This window comes from Gossypium hirsutum, chromosome D10 (genome assembly GCF_007990345.1).
Source record: "Gossypium hirsutum isolate 1008001.06 chromosome D10, Gossypium_hirsutum_v2.1, whole genome shotgun sequence".
In the NCBI taxonomy this organism is placed as follows: domain Eukaryota; kingdom Viridiplantae; phylum Streptophyta; class Magnoliopsida; order Malvales; family Malvaceae; genus Gossypium; species Gossypium hirsutum.
The window spans coordinates 26,534,333-26,556,551 of record NC_053446.1 but is presented as its reverse complement, the minus strand read 5'-3'; the positions used below and the strand labels follow the sequence as shown (position 1 = coordinate 26,556,551).

Here is a 22,219-nt window from a genome sequence, read left to right as displayed (position 1 = left end):
TTTTGTAACATCTGTATCTTAACTCGGGGTTTGGTACAGTGATGGATCGGGTCAAGAATTAGTGTAATTTTTTTTAAATATAATAAATAGGAATTTTGTGTATTAAATTAGGAAGTATTTAGATCCGATAAGAAATTAGAAAATACTCGTTAGGTAGGAAAATTTTAAGTAGATACATTGACTTAATTGAAAGAATAGAGAATTTGTTGTGGCTAAAGTACGAAAAATAATAAGTTAGGAAATATATAGTAGTAGAGAAAAGGAAGGAAGGATCAAGAAGAAAATTTAACCAAGACGTTGTATAAGTCATCCTAGGAAATATGAAAGATGAGGAAGGACAAAGTGATAATTAGCCAAGTAGATATTTATTAGGTGTAATGATGATGGGTAAAATTATAAAGATGGATGGCTTAGGGACTTATTAGCAATTTGATCATTTTAATTAAAAAAGGTGAGATATTTTATTGGAATGATATAGAAAAGTGGAGAAAAAAAAGATGAAAGATATCATCTTTTTCACCCTCCAAACTGTCACTTCTTTTCCCCTCAAGTTTCATCCAACTTTTCTTTTAATTCCCTTCATGTCCTTCCTTAATTTTTGAACCATTCAAGCTTCAAAACTTCCTTTTTCTTTGAAATTTCTTTAGTAAAAACCAAAGAGAAGACTAGTGAACAACTTTATTTCATGAGAAAATTTCCATAGATGGGTTAAAAGAGAGAAAAACATGAGTAAGTGTTTTGGGTGTTCAAAGAACTAAGGTAAGAGATGATGAAATTATCATACCATACATGTTTATTTTTATTAAATAGTATAGGAAAGTCAGTTGATTGTGGTTTTTAACATATAAATGTTATATGTTGTATATGAAATTGAAGAGAAAGAAAAGAAATGAGGGGACCTAATTGAAGAAAAAGGGAAAGAGAAGGCTAAGGAGTGAAGGAAGAAGAAAATACATCATCTCAACCTTTTTGTTGTAAGTACTACAAGATTTTAAAAAATATATATTTTTATTTAAATGCTTATATTGTAGTATGAAATTACTTAGAATAGAAATGTAAAATATATATTTAAATTTGTAAATAGATAAAAAAGAGATTAAATTATGAAATTATGAAATTTATAAAGAAAATTATAGGTGGAGAATATGAAATGGTATATTATTTGAACATTTAAGTAATGATGTTGTGGTAAAAGTATATGTGTGAAAAAGGTGTGATATTTGTGATTTGTGAAATGGAGACTAAATTGTAGATGATGGAGAAATGTGAAATCTTTTCTGAAATACTTATGTAAAGTATTTAAATGCATGAAATTCAACTTTTACTCCCAAGTAGACAAAATTAGAACTACTAGGATATTAGTGACATGCCATTAAGGGACTTTAGCGTGCTCTTCGATTATTAGCACATTAATGCTCTCCGTTTAGCACATTCGTGCTCTCTGTTCATTAGTGCATAATAATGCACCTCTGTATTTGTTACGTATATCCAGTATGTTCTATAAAAGCCTACTATGGGCTAAAGATATGAAATGTAAACAAAGGTGAATCATCAAAGTGTTAAGGTAAGTTTAGTAACTTTCAAAGGTAAGTTAAATTTTGTTAAAGAAAGGTATAGTTGTATGAATTTAGTATGTGTGTAAACATGTATTAAATTGAATAATTTTAAGATAATATGTTACGATTCAATTACCTATTTATTCTTGTAGTGCTTACTAAGCCTTCACTGGATTAAAGCGTTTATTTTAACGCGTAGGTACAGTTAGACTAGAAGAGATAGAGTCGAGTTAGGAGATCTCTCATCTCATCATATCCCTAATAGCTCCAAGAATATGTATTATATTTTGAGTTAAAATGGCATGTACATAGGTAGACTAAATGTGTTCCCAAGTGTTAGGGACTAAAATGCAAACTCTTGAAACTTTATCTATTTTGGTTTTATTTAAAGTATTTTGGTTCTATATAAAATGAATTATTGAAGTTATAAGTATGTTTGTAAATGTGGTTTGTTAATGTGATAATTATGATCGATTTGGAGTTATTTTAAGTAGTTTAAATACATCGTGAATTGGTCTTAAGTGTTGAGTTGAATCCAATATATTGCAGAGGGTTTTAGTGAAAATTTAAACTAATTTTTGCCAAAATTTACCCAAGGTATCAATACATAGGCTTTGAAATACAAAATATCCAAAACAAAATGTGATTTTGGTATTGCTTTTAACATCGATATCGATATTGAAGGCTAGGTATCGATACCTAGGTCTAAGGTATCAATACCTTTATCGAAATTTGCATTTTCGGAGTTCCAGAATGTCATTTTGGTATTGATTTTGTGCAGTGGTATAGATACCTTTTTAAAAGGTATCGATACCTTTTGTTTTGGTATCATATTTTCCCTTGTTTTGAGCAGAAATAGTGTTAAAATCATTTCCAAACATAATCTAATATCCACTAATGACCCTACATGTTTATATTAATAATTTTTGGGTTAAATAAGTTAAAATACTATGTATAAATTATTAATATAAACATGTGGGGTCATTAGTGGATATTAGATTTGGTGCCAAAATGGTTTTGGCTAGACACTATTTAATTTAAACATTTAAACATGTGGGGTCATTTTTGGGTTAAACAAGCTTGTTGACCTAAGTTCACAGTTGATATTTTTACGGTCTGCTGATTTAAGATCGCGACCATTGGTTTTCTAACAGTTCACAACTGATATTTTTGTGTCCCACTGATTTAAAATCGTGACCATCGGTGTTCTAACAGCTCGCTGACCTACGTTCGCAGTTGATATTTTTGCGGTCTGTTAATTTAAGATCACGACCATCGGTTTTTTAACAGCTCGCTGACCTACATTCCCAGCTGATACTTTTACGGTCCACTGATTTAAGATCGCGACCCTCGGTTTTCTAATAGCTTGCTAACCTACGTTCACAACTGATATTTTAGGGTTCGCTGATTTAAGATCGCAACCTTCGATTTTCTAACAGGTCGCTGACCTACATTCACAAGTGATACTTTTATGGTCCACTGATTTAAGATTGCGACCCTTGGTTTTCTAACAGTTCATTGACCTACATTCACTGTTGATATTTTTATGGTTCGCTGATTTAATATCACGACCCTCAGTTTTCTAACAGCTCGTTGACCTATGTTCACAGTTGACATTTTTACGGTCCGCTGATTTAAGATCACGACCTTTGGTTTTCTAACAACTCGCTGATCTATGTTCACAGTTGATATTTTTATGGTCCATTGATTTAAGATCGCGACCCTTGGTTTTCTAACAGCTCGTTGACCTACGTTCACAGGTGATATTTTTACGGTCCGCTTATTTAATATCTCGACCCTCGATTTTCTAGCAATTTGTTGATTCATGATCACGATTGTCGTTTTTAAAACTCGTTAATTTCTTGAACAAGGTGGGGAACAAATCTTTACTTACGGAAAATACAGTTCGCATTATTCTGCAATACAATTTTGACTCCTGTACCACACTATCGGACAAAAAAATTTGTTTAGTAAAGTTTCAAATTAAAACTTATATAGTACTCCCCAAATTAACGTTTCACACGTGTGAGCTTATCTCAGAAGAATTACTTTATAACTTTTCTTCGACAAGATAGGGGACAAATTGTTACATATAATTATAATAAAAATAATTCGACCCAATTAATCCTCCTATATAATAAAATTTCAAAGACTCTCTCTATAGGGATATTCTAGACACGACTGAATTATCTTTTTCCTACGTACTTCTTCACCAAGACACCAACCACCTCTTTCTCCACTTCTGTTGACATCATATATCAACATTATATTAATAATATAAATTTATAATTAAAATTAAATAGAACTATACTAATAACTAATAAATTAAGCAAAAATTAGGCTCAGCTGAATATAGGTAAAAGCTAGAAACCTATCGAATAGGATGGATCCGAATATTCGGCCACTAAAAGGAAGCAGCCACGAAAACAATATTTTAACCTCAAAAGCTTAATTTTATTGTAGAATATTTTGACATTACATATTATGATACCAATACTAGTTTTTAATTTTAAATATTCCATATCCTGTTATCATTTTAGATTTTAATTAATATAAAACAAATACTATTTTTAGGATAACATTTGTAGAACAGTCACTTTCTCAATTTTCTTTTTAATTTTTTCATTTGTTTGTTTCTACAACATGTTATCTCAATGATGATAAAAAAAAAAATTTCCATTTTTTTAATTTTTGGTTTTGATAGAAAAAATTAGGATACCTTTGTTTTGCAGAAAATAATTTATGAAAAACATTTTTTTTGTAAAAAATAGTTTATCGCAGAAAATAATTTATAAGTGAATGGAAAATAGGTTTTTTTATAAATTAACTTATCCTTTTGAAAAAACAATTTTCAAAAAAATAATTTTATTTTTATTTAAAAGTTAATTTGAACCAACCCTAATATTATTATCTAAACAATAGTTTTATTTTAATTTTTAAAAATATTAAAATAAAATTCAATATCATCAAACATACATAACTAATTTTTTATATTTGATAATGTAATAAATTATTAATATATCTAGTATAATTTATTATTTTAATAAATTTTAAATAATATTCTTAATTTATTATTAAAAATATTTATATAAATATTTAATAATAAATTTATTTTACAATTTATAAATATTTAATAATAAATTTTTATAGTATAAAATATGAATATTTTAATTATATAATCCACTCTAATGTGTTACTATTCACCCTTATATATATAATTTAAATTAAGTTTTAATTTATTATTGAGTTTATATATGATATTTACTATAAAATAAATTTTGATGGTAAAAAAGTAAATATTATTATAATATTTTATAATAAATATATTTATAGTTATTTTATTAAAAGTAAATTTTAAAAAATAGTTTTTTGAAAATTTGTGAAATAATAAAAATATTTTACGTATAAAATCATTTTCCAGGAAAATAAGGAAAAGCTCAGTGTTGGGCGTCTAAAGGATCCCATCTTTCAATCCTGACAACTACACCATTACTTTTTTGCCTTTTCTGTTCTCTGTCTTTCTATGTACGTTTAGTTTTTAAATATCAAAAAATGTTGGGAACTTCGATAAATCCCATAAAACCACCTTCTTCTTCTGCCTCCTGGAATTGCTATTATTGTTCTTGTGAAACGAGAATGGCAACGTTGTTGTCCTCCACCTCTTCATTTGATTATTATAACCACTCTCTTCACTTTCTTTTCTCTCCTTCCAAGTTACACTGCCCCAGAATTTTGGTCTCCAAGCTTCCTGGACTCAGGTTCCGGGTCTCCTCACCATCTAAATCTCGAGTTTTTTGTGAATCCAAGGTACGCTTTTTTATAACTCTTTTAATTTTTACTGAATTATTGTTGGGATCATAGCAGATGATATAGAATTGTGTCAACATATGGTTTTGGATGTATTCAGCTCAGCTCGGCTCTTTGTTTTTTGGTTTGAATCACTTCTGTTCTTGGATCCTGTTTGAATGGACTTCATGCTTCTGAGTTTGGATTTAGCTAAAGTTAGCTAAAGTTAAAGTCACCAATCCTAGACATCACCCCTTGAGAGAGTGTCAGCCTGTCAAATGGTCCTTACTGGCTTTTATTTGTTATTAAGGCTTCCTTTTATTGGTTTCCCTTTAACTATTTATTAGCCTTTTAAGGTAAATGAAAAACTAGCATTAGAAATCAAAGTTCTAATTCATTAAAATGAATAAAATCCAACTCTAAATCTACTATAACTGTTCTGCATATGAGATATTCATATAAACCACCTCTGGAGTCCAAAAACTCTACTGCCAATATATGGAATAATAATATAGAAGTAAAATCATGGATTTTGTTTCCCACAATTCTCATTTTTGTTTCTCAAATTCTTAGTTTGCTTTTGTCTTCAAGTTCTTTTACCAAAAGTAACTACCAAAAGGTATCTTAAGATTTGCTTGCCTTGCTCTGTTGAAAAACAAGTTTTTCCTTCTCCTTGTAGGTATTACAGTATTGATGCTGCAGTATTCCTAGTTAGTAGGGGCATTGCTTGCATTCCATTATAGATGGTTTAGTATTTCATTTTTACTGGAACACCATGTAGATCATGCCATTGCATTCACTTGTAATTTGAATTGGCTATTTTTATGCATCATTGCTGTCAATAGGTCTGCTCCTTGTCGGCTTTACCTGATTTAACTTTTGCTCCTTGAAACTTTAATATTTTCAATTTCATGTAGATCCTGTACCATACTCATTCTTAACCGAGCTTTCTGATGGTATTGCAATTTTATTTTGTTTATTTATTTTTTCAAAATGGATGTCAAAATACCTTTTTCTAAAGCTTTTGAAATATATGTTGTGAACCTTTTAGTCTTTCATACTTGTTCCTACGGAGTTAGATGGTGTTCTTACCATCTATCCATGTTATATTTATCTGTCAGACACAGGAGGGCCAAATTAGAAGATGTTCACCTTTACTAGAAGAAGCATCACTGCCAAGTAATGGTGCACTTGCCTCTGATGAATGGAAAGCAGTCCCCGACATTTGGAGGTCTTCAGCAGAAAAGCATGGTGATCGTGTAGCAGTGCTGGATCCATATCATGATCCACCTTCTACCATGACTTATAAACAGGTAATTTACTTCTTTTCTTCTATATCAAGTTATTAAAGAACTAATTAGTGTATATATTGAAATAGATAAAGAGAATCCCGTTACATAATTTGTTAAAATAATATTTGAATACTTATTTCTTTCATAATTTGTTTTCGTATTGTCTCTAAGTTTATTTTTAGTTAATAGAAAATGTTGCTTTTCCAGTTTCCAATTTCCATTCTATTGTTTCCTGTTTTGCAGTCATTATATCTTTTCGATTGCCTTATTTTCAACTCCTTCCATACTGCAGTTGGAGCAGGAAATATTGGACTTCACTGAAGGTTTAAGGGTTATTGGAGTTAACCCAGAAGAAAAGGTTGCACTTTTTGCTGATAATTCATGCCGATGGCTTGTTGCAGATCAAGGTGTGTATAATTTGTGATTTTCCATTAACTGCTTAAGTCCAAGGCTAAAAAAACAGGGCTCCTTGGTTGTGTACTTGTGTTAGCATATATAATCTAATAATTTCATCGCTGGGTTAAAATACTTGTATTATTATGTTAAAAGGATTCAATATTTTATGTTTTTGATAGCAGGACTCTGCTTTAGATAGATTCCTTTATTTGCTTTGAATCGGAGGCACATAAATCTGTTGCTGTAGAGGCACATAAATCTCGTGTGCAATTGAATCAAGGGGATAAACTGGGCATTTGTATTCAAGCAATAATTATGCATATCTGTTAAAGCTCATGCAGCTATGCTCCCGTACGTTCTTTTTTTCACTAAGACCTGGCCATACATCTTCTATTTCATTTCTAGATATTCCACTTCCAATCAATTCAAAACCCAAACAACCTATCAGCCCCCATGAATTTGCGCTATCTATTTTTAGAACTAGGTGACTTATGCTTGAGCCTTGTAGCATCACCAAATTCAGTTTTATCTGTGATGTTTTATACTAAAATACCAGGTTCACTTAAGTGTTCTTTTACTGAATAAAATTGGAACTTTCTTGTGTGTTTTGCATTCTTTAAGTTATAACCATCAAGGCGTGTGTCTGGTTTTATGATCTGATTTTATCTTGTGGGAGGTAACAGATTTTCCTATAGACATCAATTTGAAACTTTTTTATTTTTGTTATGGAAGTAGTGAGGCTATTCATTATTATATTGTTAAACTGCTATGAGTACAGTATGCAGGAACTCTTTTATCTTTCATTATTTACCTTATTACTAGTTAAATTTCTGAAATTTGAATAATTTGGGTGCATTAATTGACCAAGGTATAATGGCAATGGGAGCAATTAATGTTGTCAGGGGGTCAAGATCAGCTGTGGAAGAGCTTTTACATATATATAATCATTCGGAAAGGTTTGACTACATAAGTGCGTTTATAAAATACTTCAGTTTTTCTTTAAGAAAAGTAAACTTGAATTGTCATGTTTCAAGTGAACTTCTCTAGTTTTCATGTTATCTTATCAAAAGATGTCTTGAAATTTTGTGTTTTGCTTAAATTGGATATAATTATCAGTAGGCTTCATTTCAATTTCATCCTATATATACTTCCTATCTTGTGTTTCTCGGGCACTCATGTATCAATTTGCATTCAGTTTACATCTACATGGATGTCTCTTAGAGCCTTCCTCCGATGGGATTTATCCCTTAAATGGCGGTGATTAGGATTTTCTACTGTTAATTTGATAATTTAATATTATCTGCATATCATCGTGAGAGAAGATGTTTCAATGAAGTAACAATTATTCTCATTAGCAGTTAATCATTTCTCATGTATGCATAACACACACTGGCATATAAGCAAAATCACACAAATCTATTATCTTCTGATCATCTTTTGTTCTTATTTTTTGAAGTTTTATGTGGTTCGTTGTGTTTCATTTTCTGAACTTTTCTGCTTTCATTGTGATTAATATTACATGTTTTGGCAGTGTTGGGCTTGTTGTTGACAATCCTGAATTTTTCAATCGTCTTGCCGGAACATTTTCTTCCAAGGCAACCATGAGATTTCTTGTTCTACTTTGGGGGGAGAAAGCATGCCTGTCCAGTGGTGAAACACACGGTGTGCCTATATTCAGTTATAAGGAGATCATAGAGTTAGGAAGAGAGAGCCGTGTTGCTCATATTGATTCTCATGATGCTAGTAAGTTGATTAACCATGTTCAAGTTTCGGATAATGTATTTTACTTCTTGATATTTGATAATGTTTTTTCATATTCTTTTCCATGTTGTTCTACTATTTGTTGCCTAACGTGTAAATTGTATTCATTACTTTTTCTATCTACGTCCACCGTGTTCTTCATCCTTATTACCTAAAATTTCATCCAGTTGTAAATATCCACTTCGTACATGATGACACTTGATAACTATGATGTTTAATAATTAAAATGAATATATCAGTTATAGATATGAAACTAGGAGCATGTTATTGGGGGAAAAGGACACTATCAATGATATGAATCGCATGTCTTATAAGCTTATCTGCCAATTTCCTTGATAGAATTATAGCAATTGGCTAAATGTGATCCCAGGACAAGGTTGCAAATATGAAATCATTGGCTCAGATGATATTGCTACTATTGTATATACAAGCGGAACCACTGGTAACCCAAAAGGCGTTATGCTTACACATAAGAATTTATTACACCAGGTAACTGATTACTACTCAATACATAGCTTTTTGGTATTTACTTTGGAAAGTACCATAAGAACAAAGTTTCAATCAAGTGCTGCACCATTTTGTATCATCTGATTTAGTATGCTAGTACATATTAAGGAAGAATTAGTTAATAGAGAAAAATGGCTGATGTATCTATGAAATTGTTCTGTTGTTAACTATTGGTTTATGAAATTTCACTTTTTGTAACTTGTGTCATACTTATTTTAGTCCTCCAAGCTTAGGTTAACCTGTTGATCCAGGGGTTGTCAAGGTCCAGGTTGTTTGAAAACTAGATTGACCCATGATGCCAAATGCCAAAATCTGAGAATTTGTGGCTTAACTTTCAGTAGAGAGCATTCGACTATTTCATTTCTTTTCATTGAAAGTAACATCTTGTTTAATTTAATTTGCTATATAATATTATTTCCTGTCTGAATTATTTTCCAGATAGAAAATTTGTGGGATGTTGTACCTACTGAAGCTGGGGATAGATTTCTAAGCATGCTTCCTACTTGGCACGTGTATGAGCGAGCTTGCGAGTATTTCACATTTACACATGGAATTGAGCAAGTATATACAACCGTGAGAAATTTGAAGGTATTTTTAATTAGTTGTATATGATTATAGGTTTGCGTTAAAAACATGAAAGTTCTTTAAATTCACTCTAAATAAATGGGGAATGACAAAACAGCTATATTAGTGTCTACCCTTTTCTGCTTGGATTATATAATGGTTCCCTGCATGGCATGCTTATTAGTTCATTACCTATTTATATGTTGGTTACATATTTTGGTTTTGCTTTGTAGGATGATTTGAGACATTATCAACCACAATACCTGATTTCTGTACCTTTAGTGTATGAGACACTCTATCGGTATGTCCTTTGGATTTCTTCAATGTTGATTAACCACCTACGGCTAAGTTAATTGGGATGCTTTTCTATGAAATCATTGATTCATATTTGTCACTGCAAATATCATGTGTTGCATTAGTTTCAGTCTTCTAGTATATACCATGAATATGATAAACTTTATCGTGGTATCATTATCTTGTGGAAAAAAATTTGCATGCTTTTTTTTAATTTTATAAAATCAAATTTAATTTTTCTTATTATACAATCTTGTGAAGAGAACTCTTTCAAAGAAGTAATCTTTTGATCAGAGTTTAGATTGTTCTCGTAAAGTTTCCTTGATGCTTTTTATCTCATATTTTTATGACATTGAGAAGCCATCGCTCATTAGCTTTAAAAACTTCTGTTGATGTACAATGTATAAGGAGCCAGTTTTATAGCACTCAGTTACACAACTAAATAATTCTTCTTTAACTAGCTTGGTTGATCGGTATATGTTGTCTTCTAAAGATTGTTGGAAAAAACATCTCTAGTTTATGAAAAATTTGTTCTAATTCAGCATGAAGATGAATAGAACTGCATAGATTGATTCATTTTCTTCGACAGTTAATGAAAAATTTGTTCTAATCTTTTGATCAGAACTTTTTCTTTCAATTTTTCCATCTTTCTTACCATGTACACCTATGAAAAGAAAATTTATGTTTCTATCTTTCTACTTTAAATTTCTATCTGTTGAGAATCTTTGATTATTTGATAGCATTGAATAGTATCTTTAGAGATTATAGTTGATTTTTTTTAGAGACTCTAATTAAGAGATATTCTTTCCTTAGTTGATTCAATGTTGCATGTATATATTGTTGTACATATTTCTAAGAAATATATACTTTGAGAGAGTTTTTTCCTCAATACATTAGAGTATTCATCTTTAATTTCATCATAGTATCAGATTTTTTATCCTTAATTAATTCAATGCTGCATGTATATATAGTTGTACATATTTCTAAGAAATACATACTCTGGGAGAGCTTTTTCCTCAATACATTAGAGTATTCATCTTTAATTTCATCATTGTATCAGATTTTTTATCCAATTTTTGAGATTTTTTTTCAGATTTAAAATTTGATTTTTCCAAAAACCCTAAAACCACAAAATTTGTACTTTCCACCCTAGCCTTATTTTTTTCTCTCACCTCCCCTACCATTGGAGTCGGCATTCACTTGTTGGTGAAACTCTAGACTCCGGTGACCAGAGGACCCGTGCGTGGGCCCCACGCGCCATCGCAAGCTTCTGTAGCTCTGTTTCACTTGTCGCGCGTGGACTTCACCTGTTGCTATCGCTGTGCTCTCTGCTCTCTTCCGATCATTCTCCTCTAAGTGGTGTGTTTTGGCTAAGTTTTTTTTTGTGTGGGATCTATTTGGTGTTTTTTTTATTCTAATTGTGCAAGCAAATTTTTTTGGGGTTTAGTTGTTTTTTTCTATCATTATGTCTATGGACGAGAAGTTCGTGATTCTAACCGATAATCCCTCATTGCAAATTAGCCTTGTGAAGCTTGATGGACATAATTACCTTACTTGGTCAAAGTCCTGCTTGTTTATCAAGGCTCGTGGCTTGCAGGGATACATCACTGGTAAACCGTTGAAACCTGAACTCATTGATTCAATCTTTAGTCATTGGGATTCAATGAACTCTCTCGTTATGGCATGGGTTATCAACTCTATGCAACCCTATATTTCCAAAACCCATTTGTTGTTTGATACTACGGAAAAGATTTGGAATGTTGTTGCTCTCACCTACTCTCGTGTAGGGAATGATGCACAAATTTTTGAGATTCGTAACAAGGCCTATGATATAAAATAGGGGGAACTAACGATTTCTCAATATTTTGTTGAATTAAGTGGGTTGTGGCAGGAACTTGATTATTATTAAGATATTTAAGCGAATTGTGCCAAGGATGCCTAAAAATTTCAGAAGATGGTGGAAAAGTAGCATGTTTTTGATTTCTTGGTTGGGTTGAATACTGAGTGTGATCAGATTCGGGTTCAAGTTCTTGGCAAGATTTCGTTCCCTTCTCTCTATGTGGCATATTTCTATGTACAACAGGAGGAGAGTCGTTGTGTTGTTATACTCTATAATCCACCTTTGGAGAAAGCTAACCTCATTGCTAACCAAGATGGTCCATCGGGTGGTAAGTCTGCCAAGGATCACTTAACGTGTGACTAATGTGGTAAGTCTCGGCACACTAAAGGTTCGTGCTGGAAGTTGAATGGTCGCCCCACTCGAGGTCGTGGTGGAAAACGAAGGGGTAATTCTCAGCCTCAGGCAAATTTGTCAGACTTTGTGACAACAGAGGATAAATCCACTTTTGCGGAAAGTTTTTCCTTGACGAGATTCAACATCTTCGACACCTCTTGTCTCAATTGGAGTCTACCTCAATTGTCAAGTCTAATCATGTGAAATCAGGTACTATTTTAAATGCTCCACTAACTCTTGGATTATTGATTCCGGTGCAAATAGACATATGACAAGGTCAAACAAAAGCCTATTTAACTATACTACTTGTCCATCGAAAGATAGTGTGCAACTAGCCGATGGCTTCTTTACCTTCATCTCTAGAATAAGTTCTGTTGTTTGTACTCCCCATATCACTTTATCCTTTGTCCTCCATGTCCCTAAATTCCCGGTTAACCTTTTATCCGGTAGTACTATCACTGAAGCCTTAAATTGTAAACTTGAATTATTTCCCGATCACTGTGTCTTTTAGGACTTCCAGACAGGGAAGACGATTGGTAGTGGTAGATTGTGTAATGACTTATATATTCTGGATTGATTGTCTAGCATGTCTCAAGCATTATTTGGAGACAATAAAGATGTCAACCGGGAGATAATTCCGTGGCATAAATGGTTACTGCTCTTGCCAAGATGTTTCCTAGTTTATTTTTCAAGAACTTAATTAGACTTTTTAGTTTGTGATGCCTGTGAGTTTGCTAAGCATACACGAAACAATTATCCTTTGTGTAATAATAGAAGTACTGTTCCTTTTGAGATTGTTCATTTGGATGTTTGGGGCCCTGCTCGCCTTACTTCTTTATTTGGTAATCGCTGGTTTGTTACTTTTATTGACTGTTACACTCGGATGACATAGGTATTTTTATTAAAGTCCAAAAGTGATGTTTTCTCGTGTTTTCGTTCTTTTCATAAATTGATTACTACTCAGTTTGATGCTAAGGTTAAGATTTTGCGAACTGATAATGGAACCGAGTATAAATTTAATGATTATTTGGAATTATATAGAATTTTGCATCAGACCAGTTGTCTAGGTACAAGTGTTCAGAATGGTGTTGTCGAAAGAAAAAATCGGCATCTTTTGGAGGTTGCTAGATCACTTATATTCACTATGAATCTCCCAAAACCTTATTGGGGGGATGCGATTTTGATTGCGGCTTATCTTATTAATTGGATGCCTCTTCGGGTCCTTGATTTTAAAAGTCTCATGGAAACCTTAAAGAGCAAGACGCATTATCTAGTTTCAGCGAAGGTCTTTGGTTGTGTTTGCTTCATTCATCTTCGACATGGGAGCAAACTAGATCCTCGAGTAGTTAAATGTGTTTCCGTTGGATACTCTCCCACACAGAAGGGTTACAAATGTTATCATTCGCCATCCAGAAAGTATTATGTAAGTATGGATGTAATATTTCTTGAGGATGAACCCTACTTTTCTTCATCACAACCATCTCTTTAGGGGGAGGTTATTGACAATGAAGAGATGACACCTTATTCTATTACTCTTCCGAGGGAGAATTTAATTCCAGTAGAGATTTTGGTTCAAGAGAAGACTAATGGACGGTTGTTAGATTGGCCTGATTTAAGGACATACACTAGAAAAAAAAAAGAAAGAAGATGCCATCATACTATCTACTTTATGCCCTGACTCTTCATTGGGAGTCTTCTTTACTTTCGTTTTCTACTTAGTTGGAATTACCAATTGCCCAACGAAAAAGTGTTAGAACTTGCAGTTTACATCTTAGCTCTGACTTTGTCTCTTATGATTCCTTATCCTCATCCTATAGAGCTTTTGTTTTGTCTTTGTTCTCTATGTCTGTTCCACTAGATTGGAGAAAAGTTATCACTAATCCAAGATGGAAGAAGGCTATGATTGAAGAAATGAGGGCTTTAGCAAAAAATGAGACGCGAGAATTTGTTAATCTTCTTGAGGGGTAAAAAATGGTTGGCTACAAATGGGTGTATACTATCAAGTTAAGGTTGATGGTTCAATTGAAAGCCTCAAAGCTAGATTAGTAGCGCGAGGATTCAATCAGACATATGGAGTGTATTATTAAGAAACATTTGCTTCAGTTGCTAAATTAAACATGATTAGGATCCTTTTATCATGTGCAACAAATCTCGATTGGGACTTACAGCAGTTCGATGTAAAGAATTTCTTTGTGTATGGAGACCTAGAAAAAGAAGGGTATATGAAAGTTCCTTTAAGTAGGGGTGTTCAAACAGTTAACTGATCGGTTAACTGGGCCAAGCTAGTATTAATCGAATCGATTTTTTTTTTTAAAAAATTAACCGAATCGAAATGTTTCAGCTAATTCGGTCGGTTAACCAAAAAAACCGAAATTTATATGTTTTTTTTGTTAAAACAAGTATAAAACATATAAAAAAATTTATAATGTTCATTTGACCGGAGTAACCGAATTAGTAATAGCCTAATACATATAATATATAATATTATTTATTAAGTTCGGTTAATTACTCAATTTCGAACGGAATTAACCATTAATCGAAATTTCAAAAAACTTTTAACCGATCTCCGATCGAACTAGGCCGATTAACCGACCGATTAACCGAATTAGATCGGTTCAGTCGGTTAATTCGGTTTTAACCAAAGTTTGAACGCCCCTACCTCTAGGTTTCGAGGATAAAAATACTGAAGGGAAGGTTTGTAGACTAAAAAATGCCCTATATGGATTAAAGCAATCTTCCAGAGCCTGGTTTGACGGATTTAGTATGGCCATGGTGTCGTTTAGCTATCGACAAAGTAATGCTGATCATACCCTCTTTATAAACATCCAAGGCACGGAGATGCCGGTCCTGCTCGAGACTCCCACACATCAAACGTCCTAGGTTGCTGATGGTGTCTGAAGCTCCCGCACATCCAAGCACAAAGATGCCGATGCTGCTCGATGCTCCCGCACCACCAACGTTCTAAGTTGCCGATGGTGTTCGAGGCTCCGGCACATCGAAGCACAAAGGTGCTGATGCTGCTTGAGGCTCCCGTACATCCAACGTCCTAGGTTGCCGGTGGTGCCGAAGCTCATATGCAGGCAGTATTGTGAATTTTGTGCTATTTGAAGTATGCACCGGGTAAATGCATTCTCTTCTCAAAAAATAGTCATCTCAAGATAGAAGTATTTATAGATGCAAATTGGGCTGGCTCTCTTGATGACAGAAGGTCTACAACGGGTTATTATATTCTTGTGGGAGGAAACTTAGTCATTTGAAGGAACAAGAAACAAAGTGTTGTGGCTCGATCAAATGCAGAGGCTGAATATAGGGCCATGGCTCAAGGTGTTTGTGAGTTTTTATGGCTGCAAAAGATATTGGAAAAGCTAAAGTTGCTGAATGAAAATGGATCAACCTTGTACTGTGACAACAAGACAGCTATCAGCATAGCTCAAAATCCAGTACAGCATAATAGAACCAAGCACATCGAAATAGATCGTCATTTTATCAAGGAAAAAGTAGCCAATGGTGCCTTAAGTCTATCTTATCTAGCATCCCAGAAACAGTTGGCTCATGTTTTTACTAAAGGGCTCAATTGTAAGACTTATCATAATCTTCTTTGCAAGTTAGGCATACAAGACATCCATGCACCAACTTGAGGAGGAGTGTTGAGAATCTTTGATTATTTGATAGCATTGAATAGTATCTCTAGAGATTACAGTTGATTTTGTTTAGAGATTCTAATTAAGAGATATTCTTTCCTTAGTTGATTCAATGCTACATGTATATATAGTTGTACATGTTTTTAAGAAATACATACATTGAGAGAGTGTTTTCCTCAGTATTCATCTCTAATTTTATCACTATCTTTCTAATTTTCTTTCCACTTTATTAAACAAAGCGTAAATGATAATTATACAACTGTACAAAGTCTTCTGTTCAACTTATTTAGTAGGGAAAGTATTTGATACTAAATGCAGCCTTAATTATTTTATTTTTGGATCACCTTGCAGTGGGATTCAAAAGCAGATTTCAACAAGCTCCACTATTCGTAAATTAATTGCAGTTTCATTCATAAAGGTCAGCTTGGCATATATGGAATTCAAGAGAATTTACGAGGTGATAATACTGAGCAAGTCTTACTCATGTTTTCTAGCTTCATACAACTTTCTGAAACTAAAGTTAAATTCTGTAGATTCCTTGTTTATGCTTTATCTTCTTCTAATGCAGATTCACTTTTTAATAGCTTTCATTGTGTTTTATGAAGCCCAAAAACTTGGGATAAGTGGGATTTAGATGCTCATTTAATTTGATACCAATAATTCTTTCAGTTCTCTGATGCGATATATTCAACCAAGGCTTCTGACACCCTAAAACTTGGGATAAGTGGGAATTAGGTGCTCATTTATTCTGATATGCATAATTCTTTCAATGGTCTAATGCCATATATTCAACTAAGACCAAAGAGACCCTTAAAGACCACTCCCTTTTTAATAAAATTATTATTTACGCAATACCGTTTTTCGAAAAAGTTATTATGTAGTAAAATATGGATGGAGAGGAAGATTGTACATTCTTATTCCTCTTAGACTAAGCCTGTTTATACATGTTACAGTGGCTACAAGAGGTAATAAATTAACAATAATAATAATCTATCAAATCCCTAAGAATCAGCTAAGAGTCAATCCCGAAGGTTATGTGCTATTGATTCGTAGTGTCACGATATATCTACATAACACTCCCCCTAAAGTAGGAGCATAAATGTTAATCACTATAGAGATATTCAACTAGAGTTCCATTTAGAGTCTTTGTGATGATGTCACCCAGTTGGGCTCTTGTCTTCACATATCCAATCGAGATCAACTTGTATTATATCAGCATATGGTCACTAGTCTAACAGCCCATGGAACAACCAAACTGACTAAAGAAAGTCAAAACTATCATCTATTTGTATCATGTACTGGATGTGACATTTACTGAGGTTCAGTGCACGGATGTAGTTCTTCTGAATGCCTTTTCTGCTCTAACTATAAGACCCATTGGATTTTAATGTTCTTCAGTTACTTGTCTCTGCTCAATTTTGGCTTTTGATTTTGCTTCATTAACAGGGACTATACCTAACAAGGAATACGGAGCAACCTTCATATCTTGCATCCTTGTTAGACTGTTTATGGGCGAGAATTATTGCTGCAATATTGTGGCCATTGCATGTGTTAGCAAAGAAGCTTGTCTATCAAAAAATTCACTCTGCTATTGGAATATCAAAGGTTTGATCTATTCTCTATATAAACTTGTTATCAAAGTTTCTTCTCAGTTATTTATCAACCAGTTAGAATCTGTTTATGCTATTAAAAAAAGAATAAGAAAAAGGAAAGATGGAGAAAAAAAAAAAGAGGAATCTATATTGTTGTTTGTTCAGTTCCAGTATATCTGTTCAGGGTTTTGTTGATTCTATTTTCAATCATTCTCCAGGCTGGCATAAATGGGGGTGGAAGTTTGCCTATGCATCTGGACAAGTTTTTTGAGGTTAGATGCTAATATATTTTAACTCTTCGAATCAAAAGATTAGTAGTCATTATCTCTTAATTTATGGAGTCAAATACATGCAGGCAATTGGTGTAACAGTGCAGAATGGATACGGTTTAACAGAATCATCCCCTGTCGTTGCTTGTCGACGACCTTACTGTAATGTAAGGCACCTCTACCTTTTCTTCTGGTATAATTTTAATTGATACTACTCTCTTTATTCCATGCCACCTGTGATATTCATGTGGTTTTTCATAAGCAATGAAAAAGAAATTCTCTAAGAGAATTAGTAGTTGCACACTAGCAACTGACTTTGCTAAACCCATAGCACTGTCTAAGAAACGTGTATGAGGTCATTTGAAATGTAAATCACCCAATTATGATCAAAAGAAAAGGATCTATGTGGGTGCTTTTGGATTAAAGTCTTAGTTGAGCGGTTTGGACCTTTTTCTTTTTAGCTGCACTGGGATTAATTGGATAATCTGAACTTATGTTTCTCTGACTCCTCATTTTTTTTTGAAGCATCCATGTCTAAAACATATTTAGAATAATATTCTTGAAATAGAACAAAAACCTTGATTTTCCTGGTGCAACCTCGTAAGCATCTCTTTCTCAATTTTCTGAAGGTTTGCAAAACCTTGTTAAACACATAATCGTTGAATTGCCTAGTTACATTAACTTACTAATCTATGTCATTGTCTTATTCTTGTTACACGTTAATATATCTTACTTAGTTCAACTGTGTAACTCTTTCAAAATTCTAAATATCTAAACCTTCTGCACATCATTTACCGATTTTCTATACTGAGTTGAACAACCATTTTGACCATAAACTCTTCTCACTATCTTACATTTTACCATATTTTTAAGGTTGTCTTCATGTAATCTTTTGTCTTATTCAACTGTGTAACTCTTTCAAAATTCTAAATATCTAAACCTTCTGCACATCATTTACCGATTTTCTGTACTTAGTTGAACAACCATTTTGACCATAAACTCTTCTCGCTATTTTACATTTTACCATATTTTTAAGGTTGTCTTCATGTAATCTTTGTCTTATTCATGTACTGTTCTTTATGTCTAAATAGTGTCTACCTCTTGAGAGTATTCCATTATATGACAATCTTTTAGATTTGACTTTTGAAGGTTATTGGTTCAATTGGGCATCCGATTCAACACACAGAATTCAAAGTTGTAGATTCCGAAACTGGTGAGGTTCTCCCGCCTGGCACCAGAGGCATTGTAAAGGTTAGGGGGCCACAGGTGATGAAAGGTTACTATAAGGTAAACATTGACTCAAAATTTGTCAAGATTTAACCAATGAAAACATATTTCTTGTGCAGCTCTTACAACATGCAGCCTGATTTAGTATTACTATCTGCTTTATTTATATTTCACGAAGAGAAGAAAAAAAAAATCTAGAAATTTAGTCATTAGTCAATAGTGATTCAGAACGAGTGAGATATATATATGGGGTTAATTATATATTTAGTACCCAAACTATGATCAAATGTTCATGTCGCTTGGGTTTAAACAATTGCATTAGGTACTCAAATGTTGCTTCTCTTAAATAGCATGCATAAATCTTATTATGCATAATGAAAACCAATATTGTTTTCAGAAAGAAAAAAAAAATAGCAATATTGGACAGCATCCTAAGCAGGGCTGGCGGGAAAGTTGCATCTTGCTCAGGATGAGAGGGCTCCTTATTGTCAGATTAAAAAGGAAAAAATTCATTAAGAATAGAATACTTATACTGTTCTACGAATTCCAAATCAAACTGTCATTGTTTATCAGTGTCATGTGACTTGCATATGAGTTATTGTCACATCTAGGATAACGTATTTTTGTTATGGTTTGAATTAGAATCCTTGGGCTACTAAGCAAGCTCTAGATGAAGATGGTTGGCTAGACACTGGTGATATAGGTTGGATTGCACCTCATCATTTGGCCGGGCGAAGTCGTCGTTGTGGAGGTGTGATAGTTCTTGAAGGACGTGCCAAGGACACCATTGTTCTTTCTTCCGGTATACTTAAATCCTGCTTAGCTTGTATAACAATGCATGCACGACCTTCCTACTAGAAATTTGAAACAATCATCTCCTTTTGGTTTTGATTTGGTCATTTAGGTCCTATATGCTTATCATTTTAGGTTAGTTCCGTTAAGGAGTATCAAATGGTTTTCTGTATGCACTCTTCTCTCACTTTTAGTGTAAGACCACATTTATCTCTTTGCTATAAGCCTGTAGTTATAGAGTTATAATTTTGACAAAGATCTTCCATGATTTAACTGCTTGGGCCTTGTACTCATACTCAAGTTCCGCCTTCAATATGATTATAACGATATAAATCTTTTCTTAGCATATGGCATGATTTCAATATCCTTCATACCTGATTAAAGTCAGCTAGGCTCAATTCATGTGGTCAGACATGGGTTTTTTCATGGAGATTATAGGTTGAGAGATTGTGCTGTGTCTTTTATCTTTATGTGATAAGCACATTGTGGAAGTTAACAAAGTCGAACTCCAATGCTGCAACTGTACTTTGAAGTCTTTTCTTTTTCTGAATTCTGTTAAACACATATTCACTGTACTTTCCTTTATTAACTAAAAATATTTCTTTGGAGAAAATAGGTGAAAATGTTGAACCTTTAGAGATTGAAGAAGCTGCCATGAGGAGCAGTCTCATTCAACAGATTGTGGTCGTAGGACAGGCAAGTTGGACACCTTTCTTTCTCTGAAGTTTGCTTGTGGCTTTTGCATTTCTTTTATTTAGGTATTTTAGACTTGATTTAGAACTTCTCATTGTTGATTGACATCTTCCTTCCAGGACCAACGACGCCTTGCAGCTATCATTGTCCCGAACAAAGATGAGGTACTTCAGGCTGCAAAAGTATCCTCTATCGTAGATCCAGATGCTGTAGATCTTGGCAGGGACAAAATGACAAGCCTGCTATATGAAGAATTAAGCAAATGGTAACCTTTTCAAATTCAGTTTAAATCTTTTTGTCAGGATTTAAGAGCCTCTACTGGTGTCATTTTGTCAGATACAATTATATGTCCAACATGATATGTTCAGTTTTTTTTCTTTTTTTCTTTTTATAAGTTTTTCATATATTTAGAGGATTGTATCATTGTAACAATGTCCAAATTTGTCGGACGCAAATACTTTAAAAAATTTGAAGAGTTGGATGGCATGTGCGTAGATATAGATTCCATTATTACCAATGCAACTTGCCCCTCTGACCAAATCACCAAACCGTTAGGGTTTGAGTGAAAGGCTGTTGTCTGACTTGATTCTTAACATGCAGGACCTCGGAGTGTTCATTTCAAGTCGGACCAATCCTTGTTGTGGATGAACCTTTTACGGTAAGACAGACTTGTCAGAAATGAATGTGCTTGATCTGCAATTCTGCATATATTATGTTAGAGTTTTAAGTATAAATCCAAAACCTTGTTGCAGATTGATAGCGGCTTAATGACCCCAACCATGAAAATAAGAAGAGACCAAGTTGTAGCGAAATACAAGGAGGAAATAGCCAATCTGTACAAGTAAATTCCTTTTACAACATATGATATACTTGAAGACTATAATGACCATTCTTATGTAAGTTCCCCCAAACAATTCTGCAACTTTAGGGAACTCTAGTATTCTTCTTTTTCTCAAAGTACCTCTGTCTACATCTATATTTGATATATATATATGGGTGTGAGGAAATTACGTTTCAAATAAATTGAAATACGTAACATAGATTAAACATACATCCGCCGATACTTGTTCATATTCGACACTTGCACCCATTGAGCAACATAGATTTGATTACTTGACTTTTATGGGTCTAATAGATTTCATTTTGTGTTCTATCTAGGTGGGATTCTCAAAATTGATGCAAATAGCAAGGGGATTATAAAGATGAAATGAGAACTGGGTGTTTGGTTCCAAAATGACCTACCTTTAGTACACACTTTGTGATCTTTGGCGGAGACAAATTGATGGTGAACTACTGAAATGTTAAATTTGTAATTAGTGGACTGATTAAGCTGAGATTTTACAGAAAGAAAGATGTATTAAATGTATCTTGCTAAAACATAATGAAAATAATAAATTAATTGTCATCCTATAATTATTATTGCCATCTTATAATTATTAAATAATCTGACTGGTGTTTATGCGAAATGTACTTAATATATGGTATGATTATTTGTTGATTTCGTAATATCTAAATAGAATTTTCATGAGAGACATTGCTATTTTTGTAATAAATAAGTTGTGGATTCCATCGCACTTAAACTTATTTTTTATTTATTTTAAAGGTGTAGGGTATTT

At 33.1% G+C, this 22,219-nt stretch overlaps 1 protein-coding gene across 1 annotated transcript; it reads left to right on the top strand.

Moving 5' to 3' along the window:
* Nucleotides 1–4,985: 4,985 nt before the first annotated feature.
* Nucleotides 4,986–22,016, top strand: LOC107914747 (probable acyl-activating enzyme 16, chloroplastic). The gene is made up of 19 exons (XM_016843763.2): nt 4,986–5,363; nt 6,464–6,655; nt 6,927–7,041; nt 7,899–7,986; nt 8,562–8,773; nt 9,162–9,280; nt 9,737–9,886; nt 10,096–10,163; nt 16,382–16,487; nt 17,477–17,635; nt 17,841–17,894; nt 17,978–18,058; nt 19,041–19,178; nt 19,761–19,920; nt 20,527–20,606; nt 20,723–20,868; nt 21,204–21,261; nt 21,356–21,444; nt 21,762–22,016. The coding sequence occupies exons 1-19, from the start codon at nt 5,109–5,111 to the stop codon at nt 21,778–21,780; spliced, it is 2,289 nt and encodes a 762-aa protein (XP_016699252.1). The 5' UTR covers nt 4,986–5,108; the 3' UTR covers nt 21,781–22,016.
* The last annotated feature ends 203 nt before the right edge of the window (nt 22,017–22,219 follow it).